Source organism: Haemaphysalis longicornis, unplaced genomic scaffold, assembly GCF_048455015.1.
Source record: "Haemaphysalis longicornis isolate Haplotype H1 unplaced genomic scaffold, Haemaphysalis longicornis Haplotype H1 scaffold_14, whole genome shotgun sequence".
Taxonomy (NCBI): Eukaryota; Metazoa; Arthropoda; class Arachnida; order Ixodida; family Ixodidae; genus Haemaphysalis; species Haemaphysalis longicornis.
In genome coordinates this window covers 26,407,136-26,425,537 of record NW_027526245.1, presented here as the reverse complement: position 1 = coordinate 26,425,537, position 18,402 = coordinate 26,407,136, and the positions used below count along the sequence as shown (strand labels likewise).

At 46.8% G+C, this 18,402-nt stretch overlaps 1 protein-coding gene across 1 annotated transcript in view; it reads left to right on the top strand.

Moving 5' to 3' along the window:
• LOC144165213 (fatty acid synthase-like) overlaps window positions 1–17,982 on the top strand; it is a 229,107-nt gene extending 211,125 nt beyond the window's left edge. The window contains exons 28-30 of the mRNA XM_077695331.1: window positions 2,481–2,744; window positions 9,144–9,401; window positions 17,551–17,982. Coding sequence (XP_077551457.1) covers window positions 2,481–2,744; window positions 9,144–9,401; window positions 17,551–17,664 — 636 coding nt within the window. The 3' untranslated portion in view covers window positions 17,665–17,982. The remainder of the gene's footprint in view (window positions 1–2,480; window positions 2,745–9,143; window positions 9,402–17,550) is intronic.
• The last annotated feature ends 420 nt before the right edge of the window (window positions 17,983–18,402 follow it).

The window sequence follows — 18,402 nt, the reverse complement described above, 5'->3', positions numbered from 1 at the left end:
AGGGGGAGTTATGTTGAACTGTGTTGGCATTCGCCCGTTAGTTGCATTTAACACCCCGCGTGATCAAGTGAGGATTCACACACCCCGTTAGTCGCTCTCTGGAAATCTTGGTGAATTGAAGTGTATGTTCGAGAGGGAATGAAATCACACACACACACACACACACACACACACACACACACACACACACACACACACACACACACACACACACACACACACACACACACACACGCACACGCACACGCACACGCACACGCACACACACACACACACACACACACACACACACACACACACACACACACACAAGATGCATTTATTCAGAGACACCTATTTGTGTTGCGTTGTACTTGATTGCTAGAGCGGATCTCAGCTTTGAAATTTCGTGTCAGTACTCCTTTAAGCGGGTGCATTAGCCCTTCTCACGCCCGATTCCTGGCCAATCTCCCACGTGGGTATGTGCCATGTCAGCGGCCAGGCAGCGCGCGCCCATCTCCCCCCGTTGCCAAGGAAGACGAGGAGATTCCTGGCCAATCCCCCACGTGGGTATGTGCCATCTCCCCCCGTTGCCAAGGAAGACGAGGAGCGCGCGCACCCGCAGCTGTTGCTATGTGGACGGACGGCGGTCAACGGAATTCAGGGTCGCTTATAAAGTGCATTCGCACTTAAAACACGTTTGGGCGCTTGTGAGATTAGTACCCGCATCGCCACAGGAGGAGCCAAGTGCATTTTCAGTTCAAAAATCGACACTCTGCGCAAGGGGAACCGGAATTACCCGAGGGGTTTCCCGTGACAGGCGAACGTGACAGCACGTGAGTGGGACTGGTGCACGCAATCCGCAGAGAGCTCTCGTCCTGAAGAAGCTGTCCCGTGAAGTGCGGGAAATCGCCCTGGGATGTGATTGGCGGGAAAATACGAAGAAAAGAAATTGGCTCCAATCCACGCTGTGAACATGGTTGGAAAGCAAAGCTTTAAACGACACCCACAACAACTGCCGATGCGACGTCCCTAACATTCACGCACGTGGATCTACAAAAAGTGAACCCAGAGATTCAGCCTGGCATTACCTAGAATTCGCAGGAGCGGCGTCCCGAAAGCACAAGCGTCGGCCACTGCCGGGCTAGAGCTGCGGACACCCGCCGCGGTGGCTCAGTGGCCAAGGCGTTGCGCTGCTGAGCCCGAGGTGAGGTCGCGGGTTAGATTCCCGGCCGCGGCGGCCGCTTTTCTGATGGAGGCGAAAAGTAAAAACGCCCGTGTGTACGAGATTTCGGCGCACGTTAAAGATCCCCAGGTGGTTAAAATTAATCCGGAGCCCTCCACTACTGCGCGCCTCATAGCCTGCGTTGCGTCGGTGCGTTAAACCCTACAATCAATCAATCAGTAGAGCAGCGGACGCCGTCGCTGTAGCAGGGACGTGCGTCGGCAGAACGCAAACGGCCAGGAGCTTCATTCGAAGGGTCAGACAGCGGAACCTGGCCATCCCGATGTGCTAGCTCGGGGCTACACCACCGCGTTACACAAGCGCGGACACCGAAACTATCACATGAGCTTAGTTATTGCCATTTATACTGATTTAAACTAGTTAGTTTACTAAGTTTGAGAATTGCGAGAAAGCTACACGAGGGAACTTTTATAATGGCTATTTATCAGAACCAGTTGCTCCTTTCGCCTTAGTAATACCTCTTAAAACACAACCGAATTGGTATTAACCGATTTAGAAAACGGAGTCCCATTCGTGGCAAGCAGTGCGTTTCTCTGGCGTTTATCCAGCGGGCTGATGTCTGTATGTGGTCTCTATGTTTTGTTTTCCCGACCTGGAAACCAATCCTTAACGTATCTTTGCCGTACGACCCTATAATTCCGTCGGGTCCGAGTTACCAAGGAGGTGCTCTCGAACAACATAATCAAGCGGTGCGAAGGAAGTGCGCGATGAACGCGAAGCTGCTCCAAAACAGCCCCAAAACAACCGTCTCTAAAGCAGACGACGAAGCAGACTAAATGGTCCCGCCGACGCCACCGCCGAGGTGGACAGCTCCGGCGCCGGGAGCGCTGGGTAAATTAAATTCGCTGCGCCATTTACATAAACTCCGTGAGTAAAACCCTCCCTGCCCTCCCCCCTCGCCGCCGAATCCGCCGCGTTGGGTGTGTGTTGTCCCACACTCGTCGAAAGAACCGGTGGCTGGTAGGGATAGAAAGCTTTGCTTTAAAAGCACAAAGTGATGGAAACACGATTAAGCATACAGAAGTACGAAAATCGCTGAACGTTTGGCTTGAAATCCCTAAGGAGACTTGCGCCCGAGGAATGGTTTTTCGCAGACTTGGTATGTACGTGAGGCTCACTGTCCTTGCAATGGTTTTTAATGGTTTTGGACTAGATGAGTTCCTATTACGCTGTTTTTTTATTCTCTTTCATCCATGGCAGTACGTATCGCATGAACACCCCGTAAACGGCGACTGCTGTTTTGTCGTCTTTACAGAGACTATTGGATGTGCAGCTGAGTGGACCGTACAATTTGGTCGGATATTCATACGGCGCCATGTTGGCCTTCGAGATTGCCGTTCAACTCCAGGCTTCGGGGGCCGCCGTTCAAAGCCTTACCCTCCTGGATGGAGGGGCTCGGTACGGACGCCAGCACTGGGCCGTACAGCGCTTCGGCCTCCCGGATATCGGAGAGACCGCACAGGAGTTGTCCTTCTTCAGCAGGTTCATTGCACACTACATCAACATCGACGAAGCCGAGGTAATATCTCTAAAACACATGTACAGTAATTCACGCAAATGCGTTGGTTGTTGGTAGGGCCTTGTGGAAAATGATACTGAATCATCCCTTAGGGTCTGCGTTCTCTAAATGTGTCCCGATAAAGAATTACGCAAATGACGCAAATGGTTAATCGGTCTGGTGTTTGCTCAGGTCACCCGCCGCGGTGGCTCAGGGGCTAAGGCGCTGTGATGCTGAGCAGGAGGTCACGGGTTCGATTCCTGGCCGCGGCGGCCGCTTTTTGGACGGAGGCGAAAAGCAAAAACGCCCGTGTGTACGAGATTTCGCCGCACGTTAAACATCCCCAGTTGGTCAAATTTAATCCGGGGTCCCCACTGCGGCGCGCCTCATCGGCTGCGTTGCGTCGGTGCGTCAAAGCTTGCTTGCAATCAATCAATCAATCAATCAATCAATCAATCAATCAATCAATCAATCAATCAATCAATCAATCAATCAATCAATCAATCAATCAATCAATCAACCAATCAATCAATCAATTCCCAGTCGAAAAAGACGACAAGAAAAATTTCTGTAGTGTGTCGTATTTTCGCGTGTCGAACTGTCGTCTTGTCGTATTCTTGTTGTGTCGTGATTCTGGTGTTCTGTCGTTTGTCGTATTCCTGTCCTGATTTTGATGTTCAGTCGTGCCGAATGCCTCTCTTGTCGTGATCCCGATGTTCCATCCGAAGGTGCGCGATGTGTGAATGTTTTTGCCCGTTGTGAAGAGCAGCGTAACTGGCATTCTTGTTGCAACTACAGGAATGTTTGTCGCTCAGAAAATTCACTTTGTCGTTACGACAGAAATGTGCGCTATGACAACAGATGGTTTTGTTGCACGACAGGAATTTTTTGTTGTACGACAGGAATTCTTGATAGCTTTCTGCGGTATTCCTGTTGTAATATAGACTGGGTTCGACAGTCGGCATCCAAGAAACTAAAATCCGTGATTTTCGTTCAAAACAACATGCAACGTGAAATTTAATTTGCTTGCCGCTTCATGAGCAGGGATGAATACGGTGCTGCCGTGGTTCTGTTCTGAGCTTCTGACCGATGTTTGTTTTAGGGGAGCTGCGATGCTTTCTACCAGAGCAGTAGTTTTTTACCCTGGGGCCAACTGGTTTGCCCTGTGCACCGATTGTTAGCAGATGGAGCGTTATTGCAGACTTCTTCTCGAAGGGCACCCTCCTCTCAGAACATACTGCGAGAGCCAGGTCGCCATGCTTTTTGTAGGGATCTCTCTGGTCAATACGGCACATGCCCTAGTACTGTTGCAGCTTCCACGTGCAACACCCACACCTGTTCAAGAAACCATACATTCAGGAAAGACAAAATGAAGCAGAAGTTATAACGTGCAAAGCAACAAAGACTAGATTGAGAAATGCGAAAACAACAGGCCACTGTCCAATACACTGGATCGACATCGATAACAACAGACAATAAAGTAACCGTTCATTTTGGGCTAATTATTATCGGTCGGTCTTCAAACAGGCCGCGCTATACACTTACACGTAAAAAACACAATAATTGAGCCTACAGAACGGTTTAAGCATGGACGAACAAGTGAAGTATAGATATGAGCGAAAGAGCCACCTGAGCCATCACTTCGGCCGACTGCTCTGGAGCGTGCGTTACATTCATTCGCCATGGCGACGAAACTCTTTTTTTCTCACCAATGAAGCAATAAAATGTAAGCTGACAATCTCGCCCTCGGTTTCTGATACCAACCAGGCAAAACGCTTCCCACAGTTCTGTTGTTCTATCTTCTGATTTCATAAGGACAATGGTACTATCGAATGTCGTACCGTAGATACGCACAAATGCCGCACTGCAAGGCAGGATTACCCGAAACGGCTCTGCTGACACGGCGGATAGTGCTCCTTAACTCGCTCATGAAGGGACCGTCTGATTGTCCTTGCGGCGACTTCTTGCACCAAAGAGGGGTTTTGTAGAGGTTGCGCATCGAGCACTCCACAAACTTGCGCATGTCCGCAACTCCGGAAGTGCGCTCAACGTCTGCTTTATTTGAATGCCTGGTTGAGCCTTTTTGTACCATAACATTATCATCATCATCATAATCACAGCCTATCTGCGCCCACTGCAGGGCAAAGGCCTCTCCCATTAATTTCCAATTATCCCGGTCCCGGTCACGCAGCAGAATATACACCCCACCAAGTTAGGCAGGCGGGAAAACAACCACTGGAACCTAATATCTTGCTGCAACTTTTTTCGACGTATTGGAGAGTCGCTGAATATACTGTGTCACACCACGACTCGTATCTGGTTTTTCGCAGGCTCCCAGCTTACGTTGAACAAAGCCGACTGAATATTTTCGACCACAGAGCCAATCAAAATTCCTGGGCAGCCGCTATTTCTGAGCCTTCTGGCTTAGTTATCGAGGCCTTGAACAGTGGCGTAGAAAGATTTTATCTTTATCGCCTACGTACGACATGCTTTGGCTATGCCGCGCTGACGAGTTTGCTGCGCTCTGAGTCAAAGCAAGCGTTCTGAAACGTATCAGTAAAATTGGTGTTTATTTCTTTTCACTTCTGTCGAACTTGTAGCATATAATTTGTGCGTGCTTGCATGCATGCGTGCGTGTATGTATGCATGCATGCATGTATGTGTGGGTGTGTGTGTGTGTGTGTGTGTGTGTGTGTGTGTGTGTGTGTGTGTGCGTGTGTGCGTGTGTGTGTGTGTGTGCGTGCGTGCGTGCATGCGTGCGTGCGTACGTGCGTGCGTGCGTGCGTGTGTGTGTGTGTGTGCGTGTGTACGTACGTGCATACGTTTGTATGTATGTACTTATGCATTTATGTATGTACGTGCATACGTACGTATGTATGTATGTATGTATGTATGCATGTATGTATGTATCTACGTATGCGTGTGTATAAGTATTTATGTATGTATGTGGGTGTGTGTGTATATGTATATATATGTATAAATGTATGCATTTATGTATGTATCTTTCTATGTATGTGTGTGCGATGCGATAACATAACTAGCAAGATAATCAAAGCCACCAAATAACCTCTAGCAAGATTTTACAAATCAGTCAACCACTCCGATCCTTGCACTTCCGCCCAATTTCGCTAACATGCATCGCGTGTGAATTACTATACCACATAATATATTCCCAAATTGCGCGTCACCTCGACAGCAACAAATTCTTGTTCCCCAAACATCACGGATTCCGTCCCGGGCTTTCATGTGAAACCCAACTTTTTGAGTTCACTACTAGTTGGTCATTTATTTGGACGTAATTTACCTAAAGCTTTCGATCGCGTTCCCCATCAGCGCCTACTAGCAAAACTCTAGCGTTAGCCTTGACTCCTTTGAACTATCATAGATTCGCTCTTTTATTACTAAACGGTCCCAGTTCACTGTAATCGGATCCCACCACTCAGCCTTAACCAAAGTTATCTCCGGAGTTCCTCAAAGCTCGGTATTAGCTCCCCTACTCTTAATTTTTATAAACGACCTGCCTAACAGAATTTCATCGTCCATTTGCCTCTTCGCGGACGACTGCGTTTTGTACCGCCGGATAAAATGCAACAGCGATGCAGAACTACTTCAACATGACCATAATGAACCAGAAAGGTTGTGCTAAAAAATGTAATGAACGTAAACATTTGGAAGCTCATTTGGAAGCGCATTTGGAAAACATTTGGAAGCTAAAGTGGAAGCTCATGCAAATAACAAGAAAAAGTTCCAGTATAACTAATGCATATGCGTTAAGTTCTTTCACCCTCTCTTCAACAAAATCATACCGTTATCTAGGAGTTCTCATCACAAAAGCATATCATGGTCTGAACACATCGAAAAAGGTGCTGCTGATGCATCCAAATTCCTAAGTTCTTTCACCCTCTCTTCAACAAAATCATACCGTTATCTAGGAGTTCTCATCACAAAAGCATATCATGGTCTGAACACATCGAAAAAGGTGCTGCTGATGCATCCAAATTCCTAAGCTTCATCAGAAGATCTCTTGCTTCAAGTCCTTCATCTACCAGGCACCTAGCCTACGAAACGTTCGTCGGGAGCAAACTAGAATATGCATCATCGATTTGGAACCCTCACGAAGCGTATTTAATCAACTCCCTCGAAACTGTGCAGAACTGCGCAGCTCGCTTTATCGCTTCGAAATATAGCCCTCACCTTAGCATCAGCAACATCAAAGCACCCCTTGGAATCCCCGCACTGATACTCCGCCGCAAGATCGCCGACTTTGTCTCTTCCAATTGCTTTTATTTAATTCCCCAGACCTACACACCACACTCCTGATACCCCAACCCGTTCGTCGCAGCTCCTTTTTCACTCCACAGCCTTCAGCGCTCACATAGCACCATTAATTTCTTCAACAAATCTTTCTTACCAGCTTCAATTGAGGCTTGTAGTGCCCTACCAGATGCAATTGCAAATGAGTACGATTCACAGAAATTCCGGCAGCACTTAACCAATTTTTTTGCACTTAATCAGACTTATTCTGTTTTCTTCTTTGTGCAATCGCTTATAGAACCAACACTATGTACCTAATTGACTGCAATGCATATCTTCAAACTTTCTTTGTATAGGAATTACCGCTTAACGAGTGGAAATATGCCCTTTATATTTTTATGTGTAAATACCGCCTAAAATGTAAAAATGCGCCTTGTGTTCTTGTATGTGTCTATCAGGTGTGTTTTATAACCATGTTTTATGAACTACTTTGCTAATCTTGCCCCCCCCCCCCCTTATGTAATACCCCGAAAGGGGCCTTTAAGGAAAAAATTTCTCCCACCTCCCCTCGCGGGAACCCCTGTGTAGATGCGACGCATAGGGGGTTCCGTTGTTGTTTCCGTTAGGTTGATTCTCCCATTGCGTGAAACGTGCCGTGAACCCCCTGCCGCGGCTATGACGCAACACAATCCAACACAATCCACTTTAATCCAATCCAATCCAAATTCAATCCAATCCAACCCAATCCAATCCAAGCCAAGCCAATCGAATCGAATCCAATCCAATGCCCCTCGCGAGAGAGTGTTCGCTATCGGAGAGGAGAGGGGGTGAGCGGCGGAGAGCGCAGCTCGCGCGGCGAGGAGAATGGGGGAGGGTTGTGGACGGACAACAACAACGCCGTATGGAGGGACAAGGCGAGTGAATGAGATGCAGTCGCATCTCAAATAATGGTGATGTATGTATGTCTGTATGTGTGTATGTATGCATGCATGCATGCGTGAATGTGTGTGCGTGTGGGTTTCGGCGGGCGTGCGTGTCCGTTCGCGTGTGCGTGCGTGCGTGTATGTGTGCTTGCGTGTTCGGGTGCGTACGTGCGTGAGTGTGTTTGTGTGTGCGTGTGCTTGTATGTGCGCGCACGTGCATGCGTGCGCGTGTGTGCGTGCGTGTGGGGGAGGAAAAGGAAGGCATGCATGCATGCTTGTACTATCTATCTATGTATGTGTACAGAGAGAGAGGAGCGTTTGGGAAGTCGTAGGGGGCGTGGTGTGCCTGTCTTTCGTGTGAAAGTTGCCATTCTGCAGGTTAAGATACAACGTCGTGACGGGTGAGCCGTTGGGAAGGTGGTTAAACATTTTGCATATAAATAGAAAAAAACGAGTAATAAAATGGCTTATAGAAAAATTGTTTTCGCCCGTCTGTTCTCAATATCGCGTATGCGATGTGAATGCAGAAGTTTTCGGATTGATTAATGTCACACAATTGTTTTAGTGTTAGAGCTACATCGGCAATTCCTTAGTTTTGGTTTGAGAATGATTACGACTTCAAGAGAGACGGCAGAAAAAAAATTATTACGTAGTGAGGGTTCCGCCACATACATTCCAATTCTGCTTTTTTAATACAGTTCCCCAAACAGCAAATCGTTTTTCCAATCAACGGCACCGCGTGGATATGACGAGACACCTTAGCACTTGGACAGGAGCTCGAACGAGCGGTCTCCGCTCTACATCCATCCACCGTTTCCCTGCTTTGGGTCTGAGGACATTCCTGCACTGACGGTGATGAATTGACCCATCAACTTGTCCGCAGTACCTTTCACCGGGAACAATTTTTACCCTTTCCCGCGTCCTTGGAAGAAGGCGGGAGGCTCTTTTGCCCCACATAGTCAAGAATGTTCACCTCCAGCGCCATCTGGACAAAAGCCTCTCCTCACCCCCTCATCCATCACTCAGCGTGACAGCGATGAGCGCGGCAGGTCTAAATAAATGCTTTAATTACTCTCTCCTGCCTATTGCTGTATGGCTCTGCATCCGACCCATCCTGCCGTAACTGTCCCATTGCCTACGCTGAGTTATTTTATTAAAGCTACTTGGGCCTCTTGTCTTCTGCAGTATCAACAGGGCACAGGTGCAATTGAACTGTGAATGTCTTTTGTTCGTCCTTGCCCAGGCACGAGACCGAATCAACCGTTTCTCCAGCTGGGACGAAAAGCGGGACGCTGTCGTTGACATGCTCCGGAAGAACATTCCTGGCCTGCGAGAGCACCCCCGAGACTTGGCCGCCGGCATACGCGTAGCCTTCGACACGGTTAAGGCTGTTACCAACCACAAGCCTCGCACGAAGTTTCGGGGAAACGTCTTGCTCCTGAAGTCTTCAAACGCGACACTTGTTTCCCGCGACCTTCCCCAGGACTACGGTTTGTCGGAGGTAATGCAGGGTCATGATGCGCTGTCTCTCTATCCTTCTCTCTCTATATATCTCTACATTTTTAAAAACCGCATCTGCTTTTTCGGAGATAGAAATGCAGGCAAGAAAACACAATAATACTTGATGCGTAAAATATATGAAAGCCACTAACGACGTGGGGTGTTATGGATTGAAAAGGACACTAGCATTAGGTGTATCTCTTAATTTCTGCACGCTAATGATAGAATGCCCAGGTCATGTCACCGATGCTTTGTCCTCTATTCACGAGCCTTTATACGAAAAATTGCCGTTCCAAGGGCAGTTTTTCTTGCACCACCTTCGCAGACGATTTGCTGAAGTACACTTTGTCAGCACGGTGCAGGGAAATACATTTTGCGCCTTGCTAACAGCTTCCCCTTGCGAAATCTACTGATGAACACGGAATCCGGAATAATGCATGCAGGCAGTAAAAATCAAAACTTTGGCTGCACATGGTCAGTTGTAGTGAGCCAGTGTAATTTCATTAGGCAGTTTTGCGGGATGCCGGGAATCTAAAATGGTAAACTAAAACTTTGTTGATAATTACAACGATACCGTTTTGCTCAGAACAAAGTATTTCAGAGACGGAATGAAGATGAGGGAGGTATCAAACGCCAATTCCAATTCCGATTTCGATTCCATGTTCCACACCTTCCCCGTCCGAAGAAAAAAAAACGTGGGGAACGAGACTTGCTCTTTTGTTCAAAACAAGAATATGTGTTGCATGTGTGACTTATCTCAAGTGACTCTTTCTGACAGAGGATACTTGACAACGGCCCCTTTCACTTTGCATGGTAGTACCCGATGCTCTCCTTGGGACGCCGTATTGTGAAGTGGAGGAACATGCTTTTATCAACCAAGATATTTCGCTGACGGGCCCGTTGCACCGAGGGGTCAGCTCATTTCAGCCGTTCTCAGGCGCCCGCCGCAAGACGGGCCCTGTTGATCAGATGAAGCTGGTGATAGGACTACGAGGTGGTCAGCAGGTGCTCCCAGTATTCAGGGTTGTGCTTGTAAGAAGACAACTGGTGAAGGAACATTCCCAAGTAATGCGGTAGAGTGTTGAGGGTCGGAGATGCAATTTGTAGGCGTTGTGGCAAGCAGCAGAGCAAGGTTTCGTAGTGGCACGTGTAAGTTAGAATACGAGATTCTCGACTAAACAAAAATTTGTCGTTCTTGCATTGTGCGCATGGCTCCACCTGTACGCGTTTCCGTCGCATGTATACGCTTTCACTCCCTTTTGTTGTCAGGCGCTGTGGGCTTGCTGGGCTCCCTTCGCTCTATTTTTTACTTAACTTTATTTAGTTTTTTTCTTGCATTTCATTGCGTGCCATTTTTTTATTTAACTTTTTTCTTCCCTCTAATTGTTGCCTTCCCGATCTCTCACATTCACTTCACTACATTTTAATCACCCCCATCTGGCGTAGCAAGCACTGCCGCTAGCAGAACTGACCTCTCCACCCCATATTAAAGAGTTCTGCCTTTCTCTCTCTCTCTCTCTCGGACTGGGGTAATAAGTAGCAGCTTTTTCGTTGCCATGCGGGGGTCGCTGTGGCACGCCATGTACGTTGGTAGTGCCGAGGAGTATCTTAGTATGTCCGGGAAACAGATAAGCCGTCTGCAGGAGTGCAGGCGAGGTTATCGCGTGAAACGCCTACTAGATATACGGAATAAAGCAGCCGGCGGCATCAGCCGCTTCATTGCCCCCAAATTCACTTTCCCTAGGGTCATGCTGCTGTGGTAAGACTTTCAAGTGCCAGATATTTACACAGAGGTGTAAAGGTCGGAGACATGCGCTACTTCCGCCTGAAACTTTATTTTTAAAAGGAATGTTATACCTTCAACAGTACTAACAAAACACGCAAAAGTCGATGGTAATGTAGAATTGGCAAGCCACGGTACATCACTGCCAGGTAGGCAATTAGGTCTTCAAAACAGTCACCGAATACGTATATCTTGGGCAAGTCATAGCTGCAGATCCAAACCATGAACGGAAAATTACCCGCAGAATAAGCATGGGGTGGGCAGCGTTTGGTAAGAACTCCGACATCCTCACTGGTAAGCTTCCCCTGTCACTCAAAAAGCTTGTGTTTAATCAATCCGTTCTTCCAGTAATGACTTATGAGGCAGAAACTTGGGGCCTCACCAAGCGACTTTAAACCAAACTTCGATCAGCACAACGGGCCATGGAACGCTGAATGCTAGGGATCACGTGGAGGGACAGAAAAACAGCCGTATGGATTATGGAACAGACCCAGGTGGAGGAGATTCTATTTCACATTAAGCGAAGGAAATGGGGATGGGCTGGGCATGTAATGCGATTGACAACAGGTGGACCATCCGTTTGACAGACTGCAGATAGACCGCGAACACACTAGGGGTCGGCCGAGAACTCGTTGGCGAGATGAGCAACGGAAATTCGGGGGGAAAACATGGACTTAGCTAGCACTCGATAGTCGTGGCTGGAAATGCTTGGGAGAGGCTTTCGCCCTGCAGTGGTCACAAACAAGCTCATGATGAAGATGATGATGATGACGACTAACAAAAACCTAAAACAGAGTAGCTGCACAGTGCCTTATCATGGATTTCCAACTACCGCGAACCCACACGTTGTTAACGGGATGTGGAGCTCGGAAGGAGCGTGCATTGTGGGCCGAGGGGGAAGAGATTGGGGGGGGGGGGTTCCGACGGGGCCGGCTGCGTAGTGGCGGCAGCCAGTTTGTTAGCCTGCAGTTACGTCGATGGTATCCTTATTGGTGGTAAGTCTGGCGTGATGTTATTTCCTCGGCTACGGTAATCGTAGTCGTGAGGGTTGCGACGGTGTTTATGTTGTTGCCGCGATGGCCCATGGCGGAGAGGGTGTGGGCTGCCTTGACGTGGTACTGGGCAGGGCCGACATCGCGGATTTCTTGAAGACTAATTTGGAACCCTTACGGAAGACTTTTCTGTCCTGTCGGCAGCCTCAGTTGTAACAGGATGCTTGTTTTTGGTGTTGGTGTTTCCGGCTGTGTAGCTGCGGACAGCTAAGGGGAATTATTTCCCAAAAGCCGTGCTGTTGTGGAGCCGGCAGGTAAGGCGCCATATAGGGTAGGTCCAATGGGGGCGAGCTTCAAGCATTCTGTTTGGGTGACGGAATTGGCCTGGCAATGTACGCCGTAAATGTCGCCAATTCGTATCTGGAGAAGTGTGGCACTACGATTTATCGGGGAGAGCCCTGGTGCGAGGAAATATTCCAATGCCTCACAAACATTGTATCTACTGTTTGTAATTCGCTGTCTTTGAGTTTGAAATAAAAAAAATATGTAAGGGGTGTAGGATGTAATAAGGAAAGCCGGAACACACCATACAAGAGTTCATTCTTTGACCCAGCGAAGGGGGCCGAAATGTGTGGGTTGATACGCGTCATTTGTTGAAGCCATCCTGTAGATTATGCATCGTTGCCGCGAACAATACCTGGTGAGTTGTTTATTTACGTTTTGATACCGGTGTGTCGCCACGCCCGGAAATATTATATTGTATTTGAAGCCCGGGCATGCATGGGCCATTCCATTTCATAGCGAGGCGCGAGACGCGCATCTGGTCGGTATTAGGGACTATATCAATGTGAAGGAAAACATCGTAGTGATGCGTGCGTTGCGGTTCCTGCATCGCGCACATTTCTGAAATACCAGGGTGTTTAGGTAGTTCAGTAAAGTACGTTGTTGGGCTAGTTGGTGCATGTCTCTACTTGAAAAAGGCGCTAAAAAATACACAACACGAGCACGAAGAAGGACGGGACGGATGCGCGTCTCGCGCCTCGCTATGAAATGGAATGGCCCATGCATGCCCGGGCTTCAAATACAATATAATATTTCCGGGCGTGGCGACACACCGGTATCAAAACGTAAATAAACAACTCACCAGGTATTGTTCGCGGCAACGATGCATAATCTACAGGATGGCTTCAACAAATGACGCGTATCAACCCACACATTTCGGCCCCCTTCGCTGGGTCAAAGAATGAACTCTTGTATGGTGTGTTCCGGCTTTCCTTATTACATCCTACACCCCTTACATATTTTTTTTATTTCAAACTCAAAGACAGCGAATTACAAACAGTAGATACAATGTTTGTGAGGCATTGGAATATTTCCTCGCACCAGGGCTCTCCCCGATAAATCGTAGTGCCACACTACTCCAGATACGAATTGGCGACATTTACGGCGTACATTGCCAGGCCAATTCCGTCACCCAAACAGAATGCTTGAAGCTCGCCCCCATTGGACCTACCCTATATGGCGCCTTACCTGCCGGCTCCACAACAGCACGGCTTTTGGGAAATAATTCCCCTTAGCGCATCCGTCCCGTCCTTCTTCGTGTTCGTGTTGTGTATTTTTTAGCGCCTTTTTCAAGTAGAGTGTTTAGGTAGCGCATCGCATTGTTAACGTCGCTTGAGTGAGGTCTCCCACTATCCCGCCCCCCAACTTCGTTCGTGAGCACAAGGTAAAATGCTGCTGACAAAGGGCTGCAGAAAGCAAGTAAGAATTTACGTTCGTTCAGGCTGAGTGGTGATATAAGTCCTCTAATGAACTGAGCACGTTTGGGCCCTATGAGGACTGTCCTTCGCTCATTTAAGTCTCTCCAACAAAGACAGTGGTGTTTTATCGACTTGCGAAGTTCGCAAGGAGTGCTTCGAAGTCGAAAGAAAGCATAGCCTACAACCAAAACGCAGCCATGTCAGCTGTTTTTAGAAGACAGTAATACTGACATTCTCGCACTCACACAAACTTGGCTTTACGCGGGTGTACTTGACACTGAAATTCAAATCGATAACAATACGTAGGCCATTTATGGCAAAGATCGAATCAACCGTAAAGGAGGGGGTGTGCTGCTGGCAATTAAGAACACCTTCCGTCTAAGGCCATCCTAGTAGAATCATCACTTGAAATCCTTTGGGCCACGTGTCCACCGTCTGCCTTATTGAAAAAAACCATTCGTGGAGAACTTCAGAGATAGCATTTCTGCAGGCATCATGGTGTGTCCGTCTGATTACATTTACCTTGTTGGCGATTTCAATTTTCCGAACATTGATTGGGCTACGCTGGCGTCCTTTTGCCAAGCTTCAGTCGAATTCATTAACCTTCCTTTAGATTTCAACTTCTCCCAAATAGTCAACGAACCTACCCGTGGACCAAATATCTTAGATTTAGTTTTTATGTCGGCCCCGGAAACCCTCAACCCAATATCTAACCTGGAAGGTCTCTCTGACCACAACATACTCCATTTTGAATTTAAAGTGATGTCACCGTTTGCTTTTCTCTCCACCAAACAAATTCGGGATTACAATAGAGCGAATGTCGACCTCCTCAATGCAGAATTTGAATTATTCATCGATCAAACATTCCTACCATGTTTTGATTCTCGAAACATTCAGGAAAACTGGCTAATCTTTAAAAATAAACTAACGGATTTAGTAGGCGATAATATTTCATTAATTACGAATAGAAATGACAAATGAAACCCTTGGTTCACGAAGTCCCTTTGGCAGCAGCGCAGCAAGAAAAAACACCTTATCAAACGAGCAAACCGCATTGGTACAGGCGAGGCGTGGCAGAAATGCAAATGTTTTCTGGACACATAATGTGCAGCAATAGATAGCGCTAAAAGTAAATGCTATTCACAGGACCTTTGTTCTTTACTAAAATCAAATCCGGAAAAAACCCGGAAAGAAATATACCCGTCACGCGATACGAACAAGACCTTGCTGAAAAATAACGACCTAGCTTCGGTTCCCGATTCAGGGTGCCCTACGGTATTTTGCCGGTTTTTGACTTCGGTATTCACCCTGGAAAGCCATGGTGGCGTAGCAGATGTTCATGAGCACGATTGGGGATATATGGAATCCATAGAAATAACTATCGCTGGCATTGAACGCCTTATACACAACCTTAAAATTTCAACTTCCGCAGGTATTGATAATATCAACTCAAAATAATAAAAGGCACCGTTACTAGTTCGAGCAAACTTTTATACCACATCTTCCGCCAGCCGTTAGCATCAGGTCAGTTACCATCTGATTGGAAATTAGGTAAGATTGTACCAGTTCATAAAACTGGCGACAAAGGCTCACCCAACAACTATCGCCCCATTTTCTTAACGTGCGTGTGCTGCAAAATGCTCGAACACATCGTTGCATCACACATTTTCAGCCATCTTGAATCTAATCAGTTTTTCGTGAGTAATCAGCATGGCTTCCGAAAAGGTTTGTCCTGTGACACCAAATTATACGAATCCGCTACTGATCTGCAGCATAACTTGGACAACGGCTTACAAACTGATTGTCTTTCTGGACTTCTCGAAAGGATTCGACCGTGTGGCCCATTGTCGTCTTATAACAAAATTATCAGCCCTCCGTCTTGATTCACTAACATTGTCTTAGCTTCGCAACTTTATTACATTCCGTAAGAAGTTCACTGCAGTCAACAATTTTTCTTCCTCTCTTTCGGACGTGACTTCTGGTGTACCGCGACGCAGCGTTTTAGGCCCTTTACTTTTTTTAATTTACGTCACCGACATAGCTACAAATTTGACATCATGCGTTCGGCTCTTTGCTGATGATTGCATCGCATACCCTAAGATAATTATTTCTGACAATCATCTAGCCTTTCAAAATGATCTTTATCTGATTTCAAGCTGGTGTGACACCTGGCTCATGACACTAAACTTAAATAAATGTAATGTAATGACTTTTACCCATAAACGTATAAACTCTCATTTTCCGTATACCATAAACAATAAATTGCTAACGCGGACGTCGTCGTGCTAATATCTTGCAATCATTCTCACCTCCAATTTGTCTTGGTCGAACCACATCTCTAGCATTTGCGCAAAAGCTACTCGATCACTTGGTTATCTCCGAAGCAACTTCCGCAATTCCCCTTCTAGTGTTCGTAAGTTTGCTTTTCTAACCTTCGTCCTTCCACAGCTAGAATTTACTTCTTCTATATGGTCTCCGCATCAAAACTATCTAATTGACATGCTTGAGTCGATGTACAATCGAGCTGCTCGTTCCATATCATCTAATTACGACCGATAGGCTAGCATCACCCATATTATACATGAATGCTCCCTTCAACAGTTACGCAGACGTCGCTCTTTAGCACTTTTGTACCTATTTCATAAATATACTTACTCCTCGAGATCGTCCGAGTTTAATCTTGGACACCCATTTACCACGTCTCGTAAACTGTACAACCAGTTCAGCATCTCACGCATTTATGGTACCACGCATGCCTTTAATTCATCTGCCCTCCCACATGCTAGACGCCTTTGGAATGATCTCCCCGACGTTGTCCCATCTGCTTCATGCCACCAAACCTTTCGACGCTATGTAACTGATCATTACGCACCGTAATTTTTTCACTGAATTTCGATTTTGTGTACTTTTTATTTCATACGTTTATGGCTTTTGGCGATATTCATTTTCTCCGAAGTGCTCGTGTTGGTTGTCTTTTATGAATTCATCTATTTTCGATTGTATACATACCTACTTGCAGTAGCTATAATACCATTTTTGTTAACTTGAGTTCACCTTCTTCACTCGTGTTTTTCCTTCTTCAAACGGTGAATTTTCTGCATTGCTCCTTGTGCTTATTTGTCGCTAGTTCGCCTTTACAAATTATGTGGTCCCCCTTACGCTACGCCCCTCCATGTGTCTGTAAGGTATTATGAATAACAGCACGTGCACGCCTCCTCCCCGCACGTAGTCTACGTTACTAAGAAGGCATTAGTTGAAACGGCAGATTGCAAATTCGGCGTCCCTACCAAAACACAAGGAACCGAAGGGGCCTGCAGGGTGGCACACCTTGTTGCACGCGGCCAGAAGAATAAAGGATGGGAAATATAATTGAAAATATCCGGTAGGTGGTGGTCTCGGGGGAATTCGAACCAGGCACCTCAGCGATGCGAGACCGCCACGCATCCACGTTCGCATGTAAAGCGGCACGCATGTCTGTTCGTAAGGCGTAAGCGAACGAAGCAAATTCCCCGTTCGCTTAAGTCTGGATGCAGATTTAGCACTTGGTTTGCTTTCTACAAACACTTTCGAATGCACGGAACATTTATCTCTGAACTTTTTTGCGCCCTTTTTCAGTATGTTGACGGCAACTTCGAGGTCAACGTTATCGAAGGCACCCACGAAACCTTCGTCTTGGGACCAGGAGCACGAGAATGTGCCAATGCAATTTGTCAACAGCTGAAAAAATGAGATGTTCAAAGGAAACAATGCTCTAAGAAGGCTGCGCAAAACTACTGCTTCTTATTTCAGTCAGACAACAAAAAAAAAGGTGTCTTACTTATCACCACTCCCGGGAGCGGTTTTCCAGGAAGAAGACAAATGTTTCAATTTAGCAATTTAGTCATTGATGTTTTGGAGCCCTACACCTGCACGAAAATAAAGACGTTTCAACGCACTAGGGAATTAGTCATGAAATGGAAAAATAGAGTTTGATGGAAACTGTGCGCAAGGCTCACGATACGAGCCCAGTACTACGTTCGAACAATTTTTATTCTGAACGCATGTGCTCGCAGAATTGGTGATAACAGAAACGTGGCATTCTTAATAAGTTCTACTACAAGTATCGTACAGCAGATATCCAAGCAGGTGACCTCAAGTACAGCATTTACTCCCCCTTTTATGCGAACTCACAGGGGCTGAAGGGAAATGCACAGTTAGCTCGACTGTGCTCGACTCAGAAAACTTTTAAATTGTATAGGGACGAAATGTAGAGGGGTGACCTATATCTGGGTTGAAGCTGAGTTCACGCTTTTCAGGCACGGTGACGCAGTGTGGGGCGTGAGCAGCACATGTAATTTTTTTTAAATCGAAGCTATTCTATGTCTCACTGAATACGTATGTGGTGTAGAAACGCACCACAGGACAGCCAACTTCCTCTGACGTTGATGCTAATTGCTGGTGAATTGAAAGAAAAAAATGATTCCTGTT